At 35.9% G+C, this 20084-nt stretch overlaps 1 protein-coding gene across 2 annotated transcripts in view; it reads left to right on the top strand.

Moving 5' to 3' along the window:
* LOC101746563 (uncharacterized) overlaps window positions 1–20084 on the top strand; it is a 65324-nt gene that overhangs the window by 33263 nt on the left and 11977 nt on the right. Inside the window, exon 2 of one of the 2 annotated variants that reach the window (XM_004926349.5) lies at window positions 7243–18183. The exons of the other annotated variant lie outside the window; for it this stretch is intronic. Coding sequence (XP_004926406.2) covers window positions 7244–8056 — 813 coding nt within the window. The 5' untranslated portion in view covers window position 7243 and the 3' untranslated portion in view covers window positions 8057–18183. Of the gene's footprint in view, window positions 1–7242; window positions 18184–20084 lie in introns of those variants that run through there. 2 annotated transcript variants of the gene reach the window in all.

Below are 20084 nucleotides of genomic sequence, written 5' to 3'. Positions count from 1 at the left end.
GTGGGTCGTATTCTCGTCTGCCAAAGGGACATTAAAAAAATATGTTAATTAGTTGTGCGCAATAATGAGGCACAGTCGAGTTATCCCACTCAGCTTCTCACCGGATCTTCTTAGTGGGTCGCGATTCCTATCCGGTGGTAGATTCTGCGGAGCACTGCTCTTGCTTGGGCTTGTTAGCAAATTTAGGTTGAGTCCGTGAGCTCATCTACCCCTCCGGGATAACTGGAGTAGCCCCTTAGTTCCTTGTTTGAAGAATTCATACATTCCTTCATTTTACTGGTCCACCGCCCTGCCAATTTCTGCCGTGAAGCAGTAATGCGTTTCGGTTTGAAGGGTGGGGCAGCCGTTGTAACTATACTTGAGACCTTAGAACTTATATCTCAAGGTGAGTGGCGCATTTACGTCGTAGATGTCTATGGGCTCCAGTAACCACTTAACACCAGGTGGGCTGTGAGCTCGTCTAACAATCTAGCAATAAAAAAAATAAAAATAAAACTAGAGCTTAGGTCGTTGCCACATCCCATACTATATTAGACCTATTAGTTTGAAATGATCGATTAACTCCAACGTCGATATCCACTCTCAATTTGCTTCCCTATCTCATGGCACAGTTTTCAACTCGACCCGATAATATATGCGTGAGTGAGCGATATTGTTTTTATTGTAGTGTTTTTATAGTTCAGTAGATCGCGCCCGGTGTTCACTCGGATTAAACGGATGAATTTGAAGAAGAATATTTTTGTAAATCTAAGATTAAATCACAGTAAGTAAAGTAAATTAAAAAACGTTGTTGCGTTATGGTAATTAAGCGTGGGCTGGATTTTTTGTATGAAATAATTATTGTACCTTTATATTAAAAATTAACGACTTAATATAAAAATACTATAAAATTGATTGGAGGCTGGATTTTAAATATTTTTTTCCTACCTAAGCTGATTGTCTTGAGAGACCATATCAGCGTCACCGGGCGAGTAGGTGAGCTCACCGGGCTCAAACCGGAAGTGTTGCTAACACGAACCCTAGCAAGAGCAGTGCTTCGCAGAATCTACTACGGGATCGGAAACGCGACCCACTGAAAAGATCCGGCAAGAAACTCAGTGGCCTGTGTCTGTGGATTAATTTACTCGCCGAACCCTTCCTCGTAAGCGACGGGTTCGACGAGAACGATGACCGGTGGATTTTAAAGAGGATTTAGTGTCATGGCGGACGTCGCTCGCTGACATTTTTACGTTCAGAAACTGAACAAGCGTGCTAATATTGTCACAACGACATTTATTTGGATCCTGTAATTTCTTTATAAAATAACTAGGTGACACGGCAGACTTCGTAGTGCCTCAATCGATAAATAAAAGACACATCAAGGGGACACATCAAAGGAAAAACAAAATTGTTTGTTTTTATATAATTCCGAGCTTTTTTATATTTTCTCAACTTTTACTCTTTTAAACCTTTCCTGGACTTCCACGAATAATTCAAGACCAAACTTAGCCAAATCGGTCCAGCCGTTTTCGAGTTTTAGCGAGACTAACGAACAGCAATTCAATTTTGTATATATAGATTATTATTCTGCGGGCATCACTCGAAACACTTGAAAATATGGTTGCAAAACTGTAGTGGTCCATGTATCAAAACATTATTGTTCGACTATAACGTTGCAAGCGATGTACATTGCTGGTTCGCTTTTAACACGTAACTCTGACAATGGCATAGATGCATTTACCGATGCTAATTGGATACCATCCTGCCTACCTTTAGTGCAACAGTTCTTGCTTCAAACACTAAACTCATTATTATGCCGACTTACATCTTTCTTCTGGCATGATTCATTCTTTTTTTTTATTGCTTATATGGGTGGACGAGCTTACGGCTCACCTGATGTTGGTGTTACCGGAGCCCATAGACATCTACGCCGCCACGTACCTTGAGATATTGTTCTAAGGTCTCAGTTTTTGCAGTACAACGGCTGCCCTTCAAACCGAAACGCATTACTGCTTCACGGCAGAAATAGGCAGGGTGGTGGTAACCGTGCGTACTCACGGACATTCTACCACCATTAATTACGCTAATTATAATTTTGCGAGGTTTTTGTTACACGATGTTATTCATTCACCGTTTGCACTGAGCTTGTTACCACCACCCTTGAATTAACTCTTTCCATATGTCGTTTGATGAACTTCTCAAGACAGCTCGATGGTATGGTGGTTGGTCACGCTGACTGCACGACTGTACTAACCCAGTTCGATTTTTGTTAAGGATTGTGTATATACTAATCGTTCTCATCTCTGATTTATATTTGTTAACAATAACAAATGAAGAAACCTTTGTTAACGTTCTGTTAAAAGTTTGTTTTTTATTTCATTCCATTTCCAGTAAGTTAGTGAAACCTAAGCACAGATACACGGTCAAACAATTCTATCTCTCATCAACCGAATGATCATTGTTCTATACTCTTCGTATATACTGTGTTACTTATAATATTTTGTATTCAAGTTTAACAATATTTGCTACGTGTATGTGCATTACTATAATTCTCATGTTGTATTTGTTATTTTAGCTGTTCTACACACACTCATCACTTTTAATTATTATTCTCATAATCCTCTCGCAGGTCTGCTGGACGAGATTTCTTAAAGAAATCAGCAGTGCCTTTGTACATAATTTTCCTATTACTCTGTACTATGTCTTCTTTATTGTGTGTACAAAAAATAAAAAATAAATACACAATACATAACGATAGATATTTGATAAATGATCGAATCGTGACTTATATAATCTATCCTTGTGAAAATACTCCCAGTGTGTGTCCAAACAAACTATGCTTAAATAATTACCACTCAAGGAAGCTGTAGATTCATCTGCCTACGAAGATAAAATAGGTGTAAACAAGGTATTCCAGTTGGAACTGGAACTCACAATGAAACTGAACTATTGCTCAATTCATAACGGTAGATATGTATTATACACCTATATGTATTGTATATTATTATATACTAGAGGTCCCGCAGTAGTCGAAATTCGACTATAATTAATTGGAATTGTAAGTTTGTACACTATTATGATTGTATTTTATACTTCTATAATCATAAATTTCGCCAAGGCTACACAATAAAAAAATATTAATAAAGACAAACAATATTTAATCTATTCTCAATTTGACCACAGACGTCAAGAACAAAAGTTTGACAATAAATAGTATGCATGCGTGTGTGCGTCAAATACATGGTATGTAGTGTGTGTAATGTTTTCTTTATTGATTTAATGTATCTTTTATGCATTATTTAAAAAAAATATTAGCATTGTGCACTTCTTCTCTATATTCTGTATAAGTGTGGAAAATATCATACTCCTCCGTCCGCGCAATTTTCGTAAAAAGGGATACAAAGTTTTTGCTTCACGTATTAATATATAGATATATATATAACGACAAATAAAGATTAAAAACTTAGTGGATATTATTTTCCTCAATATCTTGGCGGTGCACACGCGCCTTGTATTTTCAATTCGCTCAGATTTGTATACAAACAAGACACTCAATGCATCGGTTACAAATTGATATGTTCAATTGGAGCAATGACTCATGCTCGCGGATGTTAAACTTTAATAGGGTTGATTCTTGCAAAAATAATTATTGATATTTGCGATTAAAAAACACAACCATAATATGTGTAGTAATAGGATAGATAAATAAAGAGATGCCACTCTTAAATGAAATGTTTCTAGCAGTAGTTTCTGCCATAAAAATGATAACAAATTGGATGGGCAGCAATTGCGTGTACTCCGCTGATTCCTCTGCTTGCGTATTCTAATAAATAATACAATTAATAATAATAATAACAAAGAGCAAGTGAACTGGACTTGTATTATAATAATATGTATTTTTTCATCAAGGCCATAATCTTTACCAAAGATGGTTTACGGAAGGCGACATTGACGAAAATGAAATTCTTTCGAAAAATTACAAAATGTAATTAAAGGTAATTTTACGGTTTTCATCTATTATTTGTTGTTGTCAGTAAATTATTTCGTTTACATTTCGATTCGACAATTACAGTTTAAAAAAAAGAGATTAAAAAATAAAAAGTATAATAGTTTACATTATGTCTCGTGGAAATTAAGGAAAACACTGTAACCAAATTTGTTCTTTTTTTAATTTTTTTATTGCCCGTGTAGTAAGATAAATCACTGAAAATACCTGTCAGCCACGCACTCCACCAAGCTACAGAACGGGATCGATGGAGACAGCTACGGAGTCACGGTCCTCAGCAATGAGAAACCGATTGAAGAGAGAGAGAGAGGCAGACGAGCATACGGCCCACCTTATGGTGAGTGGTTACTGTCGCCCATGGACTTCAGCAATGCCAGGGGCAGAGCCAAGCCACTGGCTACCGAAAATATTCCATAATTTTAGATTAGCATTTTAGGGAGGAGAAACCGCGGTGCCTAGCTATTCTTATATTAGCATTCCTTTTGTAGTACTACATTGGCTGCCAACCCTGCGCACTATTGGACTCCTGCCAGTTATCGACTTAGCAATTGTTGCCTGCGACATGGTAACTTTCGCAATTGTACTGTGTGTTCGTCTAAAAGGTTTTAATCTCGGATAAGTAATTGAGTTTTTCGTTTTTGCTATGACTGTAATTTCCAAATGAAATGGGACGTGATTACATCTAAATATTTGCTACGAACGCAGACCGACGCACTCGGGTTGATAAAGAAAAATAACCATTTTTAGGCCAGGCAAGGAATTTGTTCATTTGTCATCTAAACTTGTTGTGATAGGTCTCACGTGTAGGTCAAGCAGGGTCAGACACACCCTATCTATTATTGTTGAGCCGTTATAGATCTCACTGAGATTGGGACTGACTTCTCGTCTTCATATCTATATCTATACTAATATTATAAAGAGGAAAGATTTGTTTGTTTGTTTGTTTCGAATAGGCTCCGAAACTACTGGACCGATTTGAAAAATTCTTTTTCCATTAGAAGCCGACATTGTCCCTGATGAACATAGGCTACTCTTTTAAATTTTTTTTTTTTTTTTTTTGGTTTCATGTGTGTTTTAATGTTTCCGAAGCGAAGCGAGGGCGGGTCGCTAGTTAACTATATTTTGTCTCCTTCGCTGGTTACGTCTTCTCATTGACTAATTGTCAAATTGTTAACTTGTGAGTAATTGACAAAAAAACTTATTTATGATCACATTAATTGGAAAGTTCATAAAAAATTATATTATGAAATTCAATTCTTATATTATATTAAATAGAATTCTATGTGTCAGTCAATCTTAAAATCGCATTACGATCTTATTCTCTCAAAACCACAGTACTCGTGAAAAGGGTTCAAAATGATGAATCGTGATAAAAACCGATTCACTAATAAGTCCAAACATGTATCCCTATTTTTTTGCTTGAAATAATATTTAATTATTAATAAATAAACTTTGAAATAATAAATAACATTCCTAAACTAAAACTAAGAGAAGATGAAGTAACAAGATACCAGGGTGACATAAAACTCGAGGGGTATTAACAAAATTATCTCGAGTTTGTCGAAAGTTCTCAAAGTGTAAAATGAGAGACCTTCGATGGTTAATAAGTGTCAGGCGTCAATCAAGACGGCTCTGTGTAAAAGTGGCCTTTAGCCCCTTTTGAAGTTACCAAACACGATCTTGAAAAGGAAAGAAAATCGTGCTCTCAACGTTTATGCACGCCTAGTATATTATGTGTGCATGCATTTAGATAAATAAATATGTGATGTAATATGATCATGATAATAATAAATAGAATAATACTATTTATTTATTATTACTCGTAAATAATTTTATTTACTAACTAACAATATTTACTAACAATCACGCCACGTTAACTGGTCCCGTGTTAAGCTCGTAAAGAACTTGTGTTACAGGTATCAACCAGATAACGGAAATAAATGTAAGATTTTTATTAAACACATACATATATTTAATATACATCCATAACGCTGGAAAATACATTTTATATTTATCATACAAATATCTTCCCTTGGCGGGATTCGAACCGGCGACCCCCTTGTGCAGTGGCCATGTCACTCCACTACACCAGACGACCGTTGAATAAACTCATATAGCATGTCAAGCATTAACCGAAGCCTGATTTATTCATCACAATGTAAATGTTCCCTGAGACTTGAGGCCGAAATCCATTTAAATAAAGCCTTAGATTCAAAACCGTGTGCTAGCTCTGCCGATTGCTGATACGACATAAGACGGGATGTTATTAAACAATGCCGCTATAAAATATGCAGCCATGCGCTGTTTGTTAGGTTATTTTTGGGAATACCGCCATATCTCGCTTTATCTACGCACGAGGGTCGACGGGTGTTTGCGTTTACCCCATTAGGCTTCGTTTCCACCCGCCCCGAACAAACTGGGAGCCCTTGAATAATTTATCGGGAGCGCGTCACTTGGAAGATAAACAGTTTGAAGAATTGTCGGGTAAATGAGATTCCTGAGGCGTTTCTTCGACAGCTCGCGACTTATCTTCATCCGTCACGGTAATTAACTGATCAGCGAGCTTCATCGCTGTGATTCTTCTGTTAACGCGGATTTAGTGTAAGATCCGTAAACAAATGAATTCGCGGGTACTTCTTAAAATTTAAGAATTTACGGGACATTATTAGTTAGTGATTAAAGTAGGCAGTTTATTTTTTATTACCAGTGTAAATAGGCTAGTTTCCCGTGTGCTTTGTGCTTTTATTACGTTTCGCAAGTCCGTGGTTGTCTCTTTTCAGATATGAGCAATGTTTAGTAATGTTTGAAATACGAATCTTCGTCGGCAAATTTGGTATTTGTTTATCTGAATATTTGCATGCCTACCGTAACGGGGCATAATCATCATAGGACGTGTTCGCTCGTCGAGACTAAATCACCGTTCGTGAGTCATGATTCGACACCAACATTATTTATTCCTGTTCTCGGAGAAAACTTATTAAAATATTTATCCAACGAATAGCACCTGGATAGAATAACTTCTATAAGAATTCGACTTTGAACCGAATAATTTTATAACGATTTGTTTTCGCTTTATTTACTCCGATCGTTTGTTTATATTCTGCAAATGTTATTCGATGTTCTAAATTATGGGTTGAATGGGATCGAATGAATTGAAGCGTTAGTACTGTAAGTGCGTGTGAGCACGGGCACGGGTCGGGCTCCCCGTCCGCTGTCCCCAACTCTGGCGCGCCACTCACCCGTGCCCGTGCTTGCAGGATGCACGCGGTGGGACTACACTCCGCGCTCGCCATCCGCCGCGAGCGGAAGCGCCGCGCCGAGCAGCAGCGCGCTCGCGAGCGCCGCTACTCGCTGCAGTCCTCCGAGTCCGGCCTCACCAGCCCGCACTGCTCCACCGGCAGCTTGGAGAGGCGCCGCTACCGGAACACCAGGGCCGCCGAAAATGAAGTTGTCTCCTCCGTTGGCATGCTGCACCTCGGTGTCGTCTTCCTCGTACTCGGCGTCTTCCTGGTCGCCAGCGGATGGTTGCCTGACGACGTCACCTCTTGGAGTAGTATCGGCTCCGTCAGCTGGTTCAACGAGCTGGTCTGCTCGGGTTTGTTCGCGCTTGGGATCGGGATATTTCTGATCGCTCTGCACAAGTACCTCACCAAGAGCGAGGAGGAGGCGCTAGAGGACTATGTGCAGAGACAGCTAACGAGGTCACGATCAGGGCACCGGCTGGAGAGGGACGCGGAGACAGGCGGCATGCACACGAAGAACGCGCGGCGAGCCCGCGCCACCGAGGTGCTGCCGGATGCGACCTCCGAGACGTACACGCAGCCCCCCGAGCGCGCGCACGGGTTCGTCAATGCTCTGGCGGTGAACGGCGACGCTCTGCGGGAGATGCCGCTCGAGCAGATCGCGGAGGAGGAGGTATCGGTGACGTCGGAGTGCGACCGGCGGCTCGGCAAGTTCAACAAGGACACGTACTCGACCCCGTCCGTGGCGCCCAGCCTGAGCCCGGGCTCGCCGTCCGACACGCGGGAGCTGCTCTCCGACGGGCGCTATATGGTCATGTCGCGCATATGAACGCGCCTTTGCTCACGCTTACTTACTGCCTTCGACTTTAAGAGAACGTTTCCAGGTCGCGTCCTCTGCGTCTGATCGCGACGTACACACATGTAACACGCGCTGTTCTATCAAAGACTCGTTTCGTCGATCGTAGTTCGTTCGTACGTTTTCTTAACAAAAATATACTTCAAGCATTTCGCCTTTATGTAATCGTTCCGCTGTTCCTGACTGAGCTTCGAAGCTTCGCAGCGCTCTAAATTGATTTTCAAAAGCTATTTGAGTTTTATTTTTATGAACGGACCAATCGATTGTTAGATTTTAGTATAAGTTGTGTTGTCAGTCTGTTTGTAACGAGACGAGGGTATTAATTTTCATGTGACAGGGAATAATGAAGGTTAATGTAATACTTTTTTTTTAAAGGTCGGATGAGTTAGTACGATTTTAAATAGTAATTTAACGGCTTTATGTTTGAAATTTCTGATCATAACAACGACTTGTAATACTTAGACAACAGTAAGAACATTTACAGTATTTACCATAAATCAAATTCGACCACAATAGCCCAAATTTAAAAAAAACATTATTTTTAACTTAACAACGTCGTATAGATGACGTCACAGCGTAGGTCGACCTTAACGTGTCTATCGTAATTACAATCAGACTGATTAGGATATTATATATTTAACTAATCCCTATAAATTAGCTTGAGACTGAAAAAAAATTTAATTTACAATATTTAAAAAACATAAAAAAAATACATTTTCACATATTGGACTCTTATATTGGTTTTAATGTCAACTCTTTGAAGCCCTATTCGCTTAGCAATGATTGGATTTTAATCAAAGAATGACACAAACAGGATCACAACTACACTTTTAAAAATAACTTTGCGCTACATTTAATCTAGAAAATGAACTGTATTGTAGCTATGATTTACGTTCGAATACATAATTTTTTATACTCAAAAACGAAAACTGTGCCAAAAATAGGCTTTGGCTTAGCTTTTTGGCTTAATCCAATTACATTTACACGAATAATATTTAATGTTTAAATGGAAGCTTATTGTTTTGACGTGACAACGTCTTATAATTCGATGGAGCCGGCTGCACGCTCGAAAAAACATGACTCATGCGGCGTTACCTCGCTCTGAGGCGTACATGTTTTCGTCAAGTATGAAGTTCAGTGAAAAGTGAATGTGGTGTCAATAGTTTATAGCAATAATAATTGCGATAATTGAAAAATGAAACCATTCCATCAGTATTTTCTTATGACGTTGTCACGTTTAACTATCGTCAGTAAACCGACTACAGACAACCAATTTTTTTTTGCCAAACGTTCAGCACTGCGAGCATTACAAACACTATATTAACTTGACGCGCGCATGCATACAAACGTCTCTTTGAAGCTAACATTAGCAGCAACATATAAAAACGATTGAATTGTAATGAGGTTTTTGCTTGCACAGAGCACTCGAGCGTTTGCCCCACCATTTTAATAAGTCTTTATTTGTTTTATGGCTGTGAATTAAATTTATTGTAATATTACACTTAGTTATTTTAAATTATGGGTTTTGGTATACAACGGATTTTATTGAGAAGCCGGTACCCGTGAACACGCAAGTAGCTAAAATTCTTCAATATTTTAGAAAAATATGTGGTTTAGTTTTTTCGGATCTGCTCAAATCTTTAATTGAACTGTAGTACCAAGTGAACTCTCCGTTGTATTTCGAAACTAAATCAATATGTCCTAAAACATTACGCCTTTTAGACTGATTATAAAAAGATAATTTGTTTTGTATTTGATCGCGTATTTCCCTGAGATATGGCCTCAATTTAACTAACGTTCTTTGGTGTATTGATATTATAAAAATACAAGCTTAGCTCAAATAAATACCTTCTCACGATTCATTTAATCCTAGTGTTTGCGTAAAATTGTTTTAGATATTTAGGCTTAATTTATTTTGTGTTTTTTTGTTTTACTTTAAGCAACATTTTATTTAATTAAGGTTATTTTATTTGTTTGATTACGCGTTCATTGATCCACATTTCAACAATATGCATATTGTAAAGTAACATGTTAAAATATGCAGGCACATATAAAGGTCGTACACATTATACTGAAGTTAACTTTTCAATATTTTTCACTAAACTACAACACGTTTGAACTTCAATGTCATTTGAATTTCAATAAAGAATCTTGGCCATAATTAACACTGTTTTTACGTCAGCCACATTATATCTAAGCTTTCGACTATACAGTTTTCGGGATCTCACATAATGACAATTAAAAACGACATTAAACCGTAAAAGTACTTTTAATTATGTCCAAGGCTCGTCAAAATCGAGGAAGATAATTTCACGCTATTTCCATCAGTATTACGTACATATTTCAATTGAAAATTACATATTCGGAGGGCCTTTTTAATAGCGAAATTGGCAATTCATGAACTCAAGACGACAAATGTACGAATCTTTACTCAATGGCCCAGAGACATTAGATTAACTGGCACTTAGTAATACTAAGCACATTCCTATTAGATATAACAATTATACTCTTGCTGTGATCGTAAACAGTCAACATTCAAGACTTGATAATTCTAAGAAACTAATATTAATTTTTGATTATGTAAATTACAAATACAAAATTATGTTCTTTATTAGCGATGTCATAGAATTTCTTTTGGGTGAATCTATATTTAACCTTTGGCTAATGGTTTATGTAGAATGTAATAACAGGAATTGGCTAATGTTTTCTTTCTGTGCACAATCAGCTATTTACTTATGCTAAGGAGCGTCGATTGAGACCTTATTTGCTAAAAAGACGATAAGTTTAGACAAACAGCTATCTATGAATCGCCATACATTTAAAAAGCCAAGGACGTAAATTGCGGCTTCCCGGCTTGGTCTTTTACGTAATATAGCAAAAACGCGTCGATATCTACTATTATATGCTGAATTATGTTATTGGATATTGCTAATTTTATTTAAACTAAAAACATTTTTGTTTATTCAGAACGAACAGTCGTATACATCAAGTTGCAAAAATATGAAGGGGTCGTTTGAAATCAAAACTATATCTAGTTTTAAAAAAACTTATGGGAAATGCATATAATAGTGATTACAATAACGGACCTGCAAATACAATGGGAATTAATAAAACTGCATCAAGTCAGGCTAATTTAGAACTACATTGTTTTGGACGCGCAACCATTTATTAATTATTGCCGGTATTTCTCATTTGAAACTACATAACTCTAAAACGAATAAAGTTTAATTAAAATTGAGCTCTAAAAGCTATATACGGCTTCAGCTTAGCACGAACATTAGCTTGAATAGCACAAAGGCTTAAACATTCCCATTACGTAACATCACAAGCGACGCAACGACTAGAGACATTCGCGATTTCAATTTGCTTCTATCGTTTCAATTTACTGCCCGGGCTGTGTGGTGATGTCACGCAATTATCGAACTAAACCAGGGGTGAGCAACCTTTTTAATCAATAGGCCAATTTAAATTTTTTTTTGGCGGACCGCACATAGATTAACTCTTTTTAATAACTAGCTTACCCGGCAAACTTCGTAGTGCCTCAATCGATAAATAAAAGACCTAAGCCTTTGTATAAAATAAACTTAAAACAAACAAAAGGAATCCGTCCGACGGAGGACACATCAAAGGAAAAACAAAATTATTATTTTTATTCAATTCTGAGCATTTTCATATGTATCTACCTTTTAAACCTTTTCTGGACTTCCACAAATAATTCAAGACCAAAATTAGCCAAAATCGGTCCAGCCGTTCTCGAGTTTTAGCGAGACTAACGAACAGCAATTCATTTTTATATATATAGATTTCCGAAACTTTATTTATAATAAATAAATAACTAAAAAAAGGAAAGATTTCATGTACAAAGTTTAATACAAGATAAAAACAAACAAGAAAAGAACAGATAAACGAACAGAAAGAGAGAGTCGATAAAATAAAATCAATTTTAGAGATGCTTGGCGGGCCGCGTGTTGCTCATCCTTGAACTAAACCAAAAATTATTCCTAGAAACGCTGGCATAGCCTCTCAAGACCTTAGCTTAGGTAGAAAAAAAAACTGCCCAGAACAGCGTATTAGTTTTGCGTTACAGTGGTACATCAACCCTAGCTTATTATGTTCTGGACATTTCCCATACAGAAACAGTCTTGTACTATTTTTTTTTAATGGATTTTATGACCTGGTAACTAAGACCTTTAGGTCAAGTCTTATTTTAATTTTAATGATGGCTTTTTTAAATGAAATATGGTATTATGAAATGAAATGAAGTTGATTATTATGAAACATGGCATGAAATAAAATGAAAACGAAATGAAATGAAATGAGATGATATGGGATGAAGTATAATCTCAGTAAAATGGTGGTCATTTACTGAGACTTTTTCAGTGGACTTTTTGAAAGATCCCGAGAAGTTACGTTCAGGGACATTGTTTCATTTTCCCACATTTGTGCACTTTCACAGATACTACACAGTTAATAAACCACCGTTATTACGCATTTAAACCTGAAGAAACACTAAATAGACAAAATAAAACAATACACACAACTTCACTCCTCGCGTTCCCGCCGAAAAGTCCAGTCTTGTCATTTCGTACAGAGGGCTGTAATAGCTGTATTGACTAAACACTTGAACATGTAATCTGTGTTAAAATATCAATTGTTCACATTGTTAGTCGTGAGCTGTGGCTATTAAAATATAATATAAATGTTAACTTTTTCAGGGACATTGGCACATAATATGTGTATCTTATTGAACTGTTTTCAATATAAAATGCACAAATCGCAATAAAGAACAAATTAAATTCAAGTTTTATAAACTTTAATCAAATGTAAGTAAGTTAAAAGTAAATATTGGATGAGTTTTAATAGGCTTGTCCATAAGCATTGTCGAATTTCATTAAAAAAATCAAACACTGGTATTACTTACTCTTATTGGAATTGAGAAGTTTAACATGTACTAACTAAATCAGTTTAAGGTTATCGTTCTTCAAATTGACAAGTTGTTTTCTCTTCTACGTTATCTGTAATTTTTTTTTGTAATTTTATTATAGTAGGTATTATATTGTAAGTCACAGTGATCGCGCCCTCGTGCAAAGAAATTAATAATAGCAATTGTTTGTATTGTGTTACTTGATGTATGTATAATTTTGCACAGAAATTTAAATGGTCGAGTATGTTTTGAATTTATTACAAATTTAAATACATTACATCTAACTTCATCTATTTTAGCTGCATAAAATTACTAAATATTTTATTACGCATCTTATGCATATTTATGCATATTACGTTTATGCATATTATGTTTACGAACGTGCGAATTTCTTGTCGTCGAAAACGCGTTGTAAACTATATATGTATATTTTTAAATCAAGAAACGATTACGATAATTGCACAAAAATAGCGACAAAATATACTAACTACATAGTTTTTTGCACAATTTAATTATGAAATTTCTCGTGCCTATAAAACTTTTTATATTTAGATAATTTTATATAGATAATTACTATTATAATAATACCACATAAACATATGTAAATATTCAAACACATATTGTATTATATAGATATTTCAACATCAAAGCTAAATATTATGTGCAGATGAAAAGGACAAATGGCCACTAGTGTTCCGCGGCTCTTGGCTTTGTGGCCTAGGATTGGATCTCCCATTTCTTCCCGTGGGGGTCCCGTAAAAGACAAAGGATTCACCAGGGAAAGGGCAGTCTCCCGGAACGGCGTACTCTAAGCCCACACGGGTGTGCCCATCCAGCTTATTTCTGCCGCGAAATAGCGATACGTTGCGATCTGAAGGGCGGAACAGCTTTTATGCAATGCAAGACTTGGACCTCAAATATCAAGGTCAGGTCTGAGCATTTGTCATTATTTAATTAATCGTGAACGAATAACTATGTAAACCGCCAATTTACATTAATAAATCACTCCCATTATTTGCTTGTGCCGATTTATAACAAGTTCGAAATTCTGTGTCAATGAAATTGAAGTTTTGCTCTGATGTTGAAATAGAACGCATTTTATTATACTCTATTATAAATATTACATTATTTTATTAGTGTAAGTGAGCGACGCTCCGATGTCCGCTTACCGCTAGCTGATGCCGTCTTTCATCACTTAAGTCGGAGTGTGTAACTTGTAGCATTGTTTACGAGTGTCTTCGAAATGTGATTTGAATGAAATTGAGAAAACAAAATGGAACTTTTATACCGATTATCCCCAAATCACATCTTTAAAAAATTTATTGGCGTAATAGCATCTATGATTGATCTTCATAGGTGTTATTATGTCTTCCACTTATTTTTATCCACTATCTAAATTTATAAAATTTTACCCTAAACATCATTTCTAAAGGTAGATTTTATTAATAATCTGCTAATCTATTAGCAATGTTATTTCAAAGTTAATATATGCCTATTTCAAATATTTATATTAATGTACTGTTTAAGTAATAGTGATGCAAGCTAAAAAAATATTTATATTTAATTGTACAAGCATTGTAAACACCTTTCAATGAAAGACATTCACACTAGACAGTTCACAGTAGACTGTAAAGGGACACGGCAAATAATGCTACAGTCGCTCACAGGATCTTTATTTTGGTGTAGTAAGATTTTGATGTTGTGTATAGCTCAAACCGAAGGGAAGTTGTTAACTGCGCCTCACAGTATAACATGACACGGCAAAAATGTTAAATGATTCCAATTTACGTTCAATAAAACGGAATACTTTGAATCAGAAAAGAATATCGATTAGGACTCGTAAATCATCAGACTTTCTCTGCAAAAGGCCTAAGTTCACGGTATATTTACGGATTTAACGCTAGTGTAACATTTAGTATTAAAATTGTCTTAATAAGAGATCACGTACTATTTTTTTTTATTGCCCCTGTAGGCAGATGAGCATACGGTCCACTTGATGGTGAGTGGTTATCGTCGCTCATGGACTTCAGCAATGCCAGGGGCAGAGCCAAGCCGCTGCCTACCGCAGCATTCCTCAGAGCACTCCCCATGGAACATGCGATACAAAATACAGAGGGAACCGAAGTCCCTCCGCAGACCCAGAGGTTACTCTGCGAGTGATTTAACGACGAAGGCATAAATTCGTCTAATGAAGAGAAAACCTCAGTCAAACTTGCGTAGCAACGGTAGGGCCCGCCATGTCAACTGTTCATCCTTGAAGCAATCATGCAATATGATTTTTAGGGTTTTTTTTAGGGATTTTTTAGGGATTTTTTTTATGGATTTTTAGGATTGGAGGACAAATGAGTCTTAAAATTGAGAATAGGACTCAATTTTTTTTTTATGTTACTGTCTACTTTTATTTATATAAATCAAAATGCAAGGTAGTTTAATAACCTAAAAGTACATATTATTATCTGCAACACGCTAATTTGTATCGAGTACGCACTGATCAATATTCTCATGACTAAGGAATAAAGTCTTATTTCTAAAGAATCGATTAAAGAATATTTCAAGCTATGGAAGTGAGCTGCAGTTAACACCGCCCTGATGTCTGACTGTAACATCCATCGCGATACTATGGGTATTACAATTATCAAATTTCACGTCAGTAGTTTTAGTCGTGTTCAATCGTTTGCAGTGAATCACAGTAAATGTGTATAAATGTGTGTAAATCGGAATAGCGATTATTAGGCTTGCCAACCTTGATGCACGGATTTGCAGAATATTCATGTTTATTTACGACGGACGAGGCAAAAAAGCTTTGTCTTTTAAAATACCAGAAACACGAGAAATTCGATTTGATCTGTGTTTTAATCGACAAATGAATTGAAGTCAAAAAGAAAACCGAATTGCACTATCGAAAATTACAAAGAAATCTTGAAGTTCTTGCTTGTAATTTTTTTTTTTCGATGTTCATTCACGCACAAATATTCGTGCCAACCACACAATGATACCGCGTCCCAGATATTCCCTTAATAGTTCGAAGCACCTACATTGTTCGCTTTTAAATTTCAGCTTTTACAATTGTAACTCTTATTTCGGATATTTTAATTTAAGTATAGTGTGAATATATCACTCTGTTGTTGTGTTTCAATAAGGGAATCTAAAAACTAATTATTTTTGGCGACTTTAAAAACAGTATATGGTTTTCCATATATGTACATTTTTCGTAAAATGCCATATTAATGCTATTTATGTAGGACACAGTCAGTTATCGTCTCTTCCTTTGGAGAGCGGTAGATTGGCAGTTGCGAGACATAGCGTACTAAGATCATTCGGGCTGGAGGCACAGATCAGAGAAAAACGTTTCGTCATGACTTGGCGGATCGCTAAATCGACTCGCCTTTGGCTCTCAATCCGGAGGCTGTCCGAACACGCTACTTTTTTTTTCCTACCTAAGCTGATAGCCTTGAGAGGCTATTTCAGCATAACGTTAACTAGTAGGTGAGCTCGCGGGGCTCAAACTTGACGACGTTACTAACACGAACCCTAGCAAGAGTAGTGCTTCGCAGAATCTACCATCAGATCGCGGAAACGCGACCCACTGAGAGGATCCGTCGAGAAACTCAGTGGGCTGTGTCTGTGGGTTAATTTACTCGTCGGGCCCATCGTCGCTGCAATGATGAAGGCTGGCAAACCTAAAACTGACCGTCACTGACTTGATTTTGATTGTGATACCCATGGTGGTAGATGTGAAATTCAGACGGCAAGGTCTCGGGTTGTGGATGTGATTTTTAAGCGTTTTCGGTGTCGTCGAAATTTACGAACGCTTTTGCGCAATTTTTTAAAATTATTAATCGAATAAATAAATAACTATATACACTTTACGCACTTTTATGTATTTAGTGTTTAAAACGAATTACTAAATATTATATTACGTATTCTTTATCCCACCGCTGGGCATGTTACCTCACTATTTTTAATTAGTGTGCCATAGTTTTTTTTTTAAAGTAAATTGTACTGTAACGATTTGTTTAGTGTTTGTTAACAATCTTGATGTCTTTTATTTGCTGCTAATATATAGTTTATCGAAGTCTGTATCTTTGTGTTTAAAAAATTGTTTAAGTGTTGAAAAATTAAACATTAATACTTACATTTTACAAATGCAGTATATTTGTACAATTTTTATGTTTAATTAATGTTAAGTGAGATGTCTTTGAAGCCAATGAAATAATATAAATACCTAATTTATTAGCCTAGTGTTTATAGTTTTTGTTTTTTTTTTTTTCAATTTTGCCAAAACCTTGATGTACATATATAAAATTATGATTTACGTGTGTTTGTGTATCGTTGTCAGATTTGGCATATTTTTAAAAATTAAATTTTAATTTTACAGTTTTTGAACTTATTTTAAATTATTTTTATAATTTCATGACATTACTTAAAAAAAGTTGTATTTTTAACATTTTAGTTATGTATCAGAACAAATTACTCAATATTCACTTTAAGCTTTTGTTTATGACATTATTTGAATTACTTGCATTAATTTCTTACACATAAGATGTATTCTACCATCTACTTTTGGTTAACATTGGGAATAAAAAACGTTGTTTGAATATAATTACTACATTTAACGTTTTTAAATTTTCAAAAAATCTTGTACCATACAATAGTTAAATAAGTATTGAAACTTTTTTCCTTAAAATAATCTGTACGTGTGAGGAAAGTGATACCGTTCTCTTTGGCCATTTTTTTTCTTTTATCACTCAATGAATTCTGTCTTATCCTCTATCTTTAATGTATTTCAAAAATTTAAATTTAGAATATTAATACGCTCTTATTTCTCAAACCAAATGAAATACGTGGATTGTTGCACATTTTCTTGAAAAAAAACCCTATTAATGATAATTTAAAATGTTAATCTTTTCATCCAGCGATTTCTACAGATATCAGGTTGATCCTGTAACATCTCGACCCATTTAATTAAATTAAAAAATATAATCGCGCGTAACTTCTTTTAATTTATTAATTTACTATCAAATATTTTTGTATCACTTTCCTTACTTAAGAATAATCTTTTGAATTTGTATACTTTCTTAAGACACGAACCATACCACACTAGTGTGATGCGTTTATTATTTCACACGATTTAAATTACACACTTATTAATTGAATAAATTATTAAAATTCAAAACTTGTTTCAATTACCAAAACCTTTGGGTCATATAAGCGAATCGGGTATACAAAGTTAGACAATATTTAGCGAAAGCTTTGCTTCACAACAGGCTACATGATAATTCTTAAAAATACGTGAGATATACTGCAATGTTTCCGTAACTCATAAATTATTAACATTTAAAGAAATTAAAACAGATAGTGTCTTAGAGTACTAATAAAACTATCCTAATTAGTTTGTTTCTAAATAACGCGAATAAAGAACTGTACATATATACACTTAAAGCATAAAGAGCATGTGGCGGTAACCATCACAGAACACAAGATGTTTGACACAAGCCTGAAGCTTGCTAAAGACATTTTCAAGATAAGCTTGCATATTTAAGTTCCGAACAACAACCTTAGGAGCGTCGGTCTACCGAGCAATATCACCTGCTCGGTGGAAGATCTTCCCTTTGTCGTATACCTACAAACATAATTCGGAAACTGAGTTTCCTGTGCAATGGTCGATAAACACTCATAATACCTCTAGTCTTGGAGACTATAGCTTGAACGCTGCATCGGTAAAGTACCATTTTACCATACTACCATTCTACCATACTACCATTCTACCATACTCCCATACTACCATTCTACCATACTAACATTCTACCATACTACCATATCAGTTTCAAGAAGAACAACTTGTATGTAGCCCTTGACTAATCCCCTCAGACGGTATCACGGCTGTAAGAAGAGCTTTCTTCTGATTCGATCGAGCGATGCTGTGGCCAGGCGCATGTAGACGGTTGTCAATCAAACAAAAAGTTTGTTGTATGACGACAAATACAGTTTACGAAAAAAATTGTATAAAAAAGTTTGTTGAATACCTAAATGTATGTAGTGGTAGCTGTCATAGAACAGAAGATTACTCGTATTGACATATATCTAAATCCCACTAACAATATTTTCAAGATAAGTTTTCAAATTACGAACGATAATATTCGGACAGTCAGTGTACCGAGCAATTCCACCCGCCAAGTAAAAAAAAAACAAAAAACAGTCGTCTCACAGCAAGCCAGCATCGCAGCCTAAACAGTATACATTCTACTCTGTCAAGAAAGTATTAGGGAAAGATCAATATAATCAATACACAAAATATTAGTAAATCATACAAATTTATTTTATTTCTTCAAAGTATGCTCCTTCGGAAACGATACACTTCCGCCAACGAACAATCCAATCACCAAAACATTTTTTAAACACTTTTTCCGGAATCGAGCTCAGTTCTCGCCGCGAATTCTTCTTTATGTCTTCTATCAAATGAAAACGGGTGCTACGAAGTGGTAATTTGAGTTTATGAAAAAGAAAAAAGTCGGCTGGAGCCATATCTGGTGAATAAGGTGGTTGTTTGAAGGTATATGCAGAGTTTTTGGTCCAAAATTCGTTCACAATAATGGGCCTTGTGCGAAAGCGCATTATCGTGGTGCCAAAACCAAGAATTTTCTAACCAAAATTGTGGCCTGTTATTCGAATTTGCTCTCTTAAACGCTGTATAACCCTTTAATTATATTATTTATTTACCGTTTAACTTTCCGACGAGAATTCCGAATGCACAACACCGCGATATTCAAAGGAAACCGTCAGTTACAGACCTTTAAAGCCTAGCAGAGCGTGGCAAATCTTCCATAACATCTTGACTGCTTTTGAACGCTTTGTACCACTCATTAGCACGTGTTTTCGATAAAATGGATTCACCGTAAGCCTTCTGTAACATTTTCAGTGACTCCGAACACGAAATAATTTTGGCGAAGCAAAATTTAAGATAAACTCTTTGTTCGATCTTTCTGTCAATTATAAAATTCGCAATACACACTAGATATGATATATAGCACTATAATCTTAAATAACAGATGCTACTTGAACTTCGCGCCAAAATGA

This window comes from Bombyx mori, chromosome 17 (genome assembly GCF_030269925.1).
Source record: "Bombyx mori chromosome 17, ASM3026992v2".
In the NCBI taxonomy this organism is placed as follows: domain Eukaryota; kingdom Metazoa; phylum Arthropoda; class Insecta; order Lepidoptera; family Bombycidae; genus Bombyx; species Bombyx mori.
The sequence above is the reverse complement of the archived record's forward strand: the minus strand, read 5'-3'. Positions and strand labels throughout refer to the sequence as shown.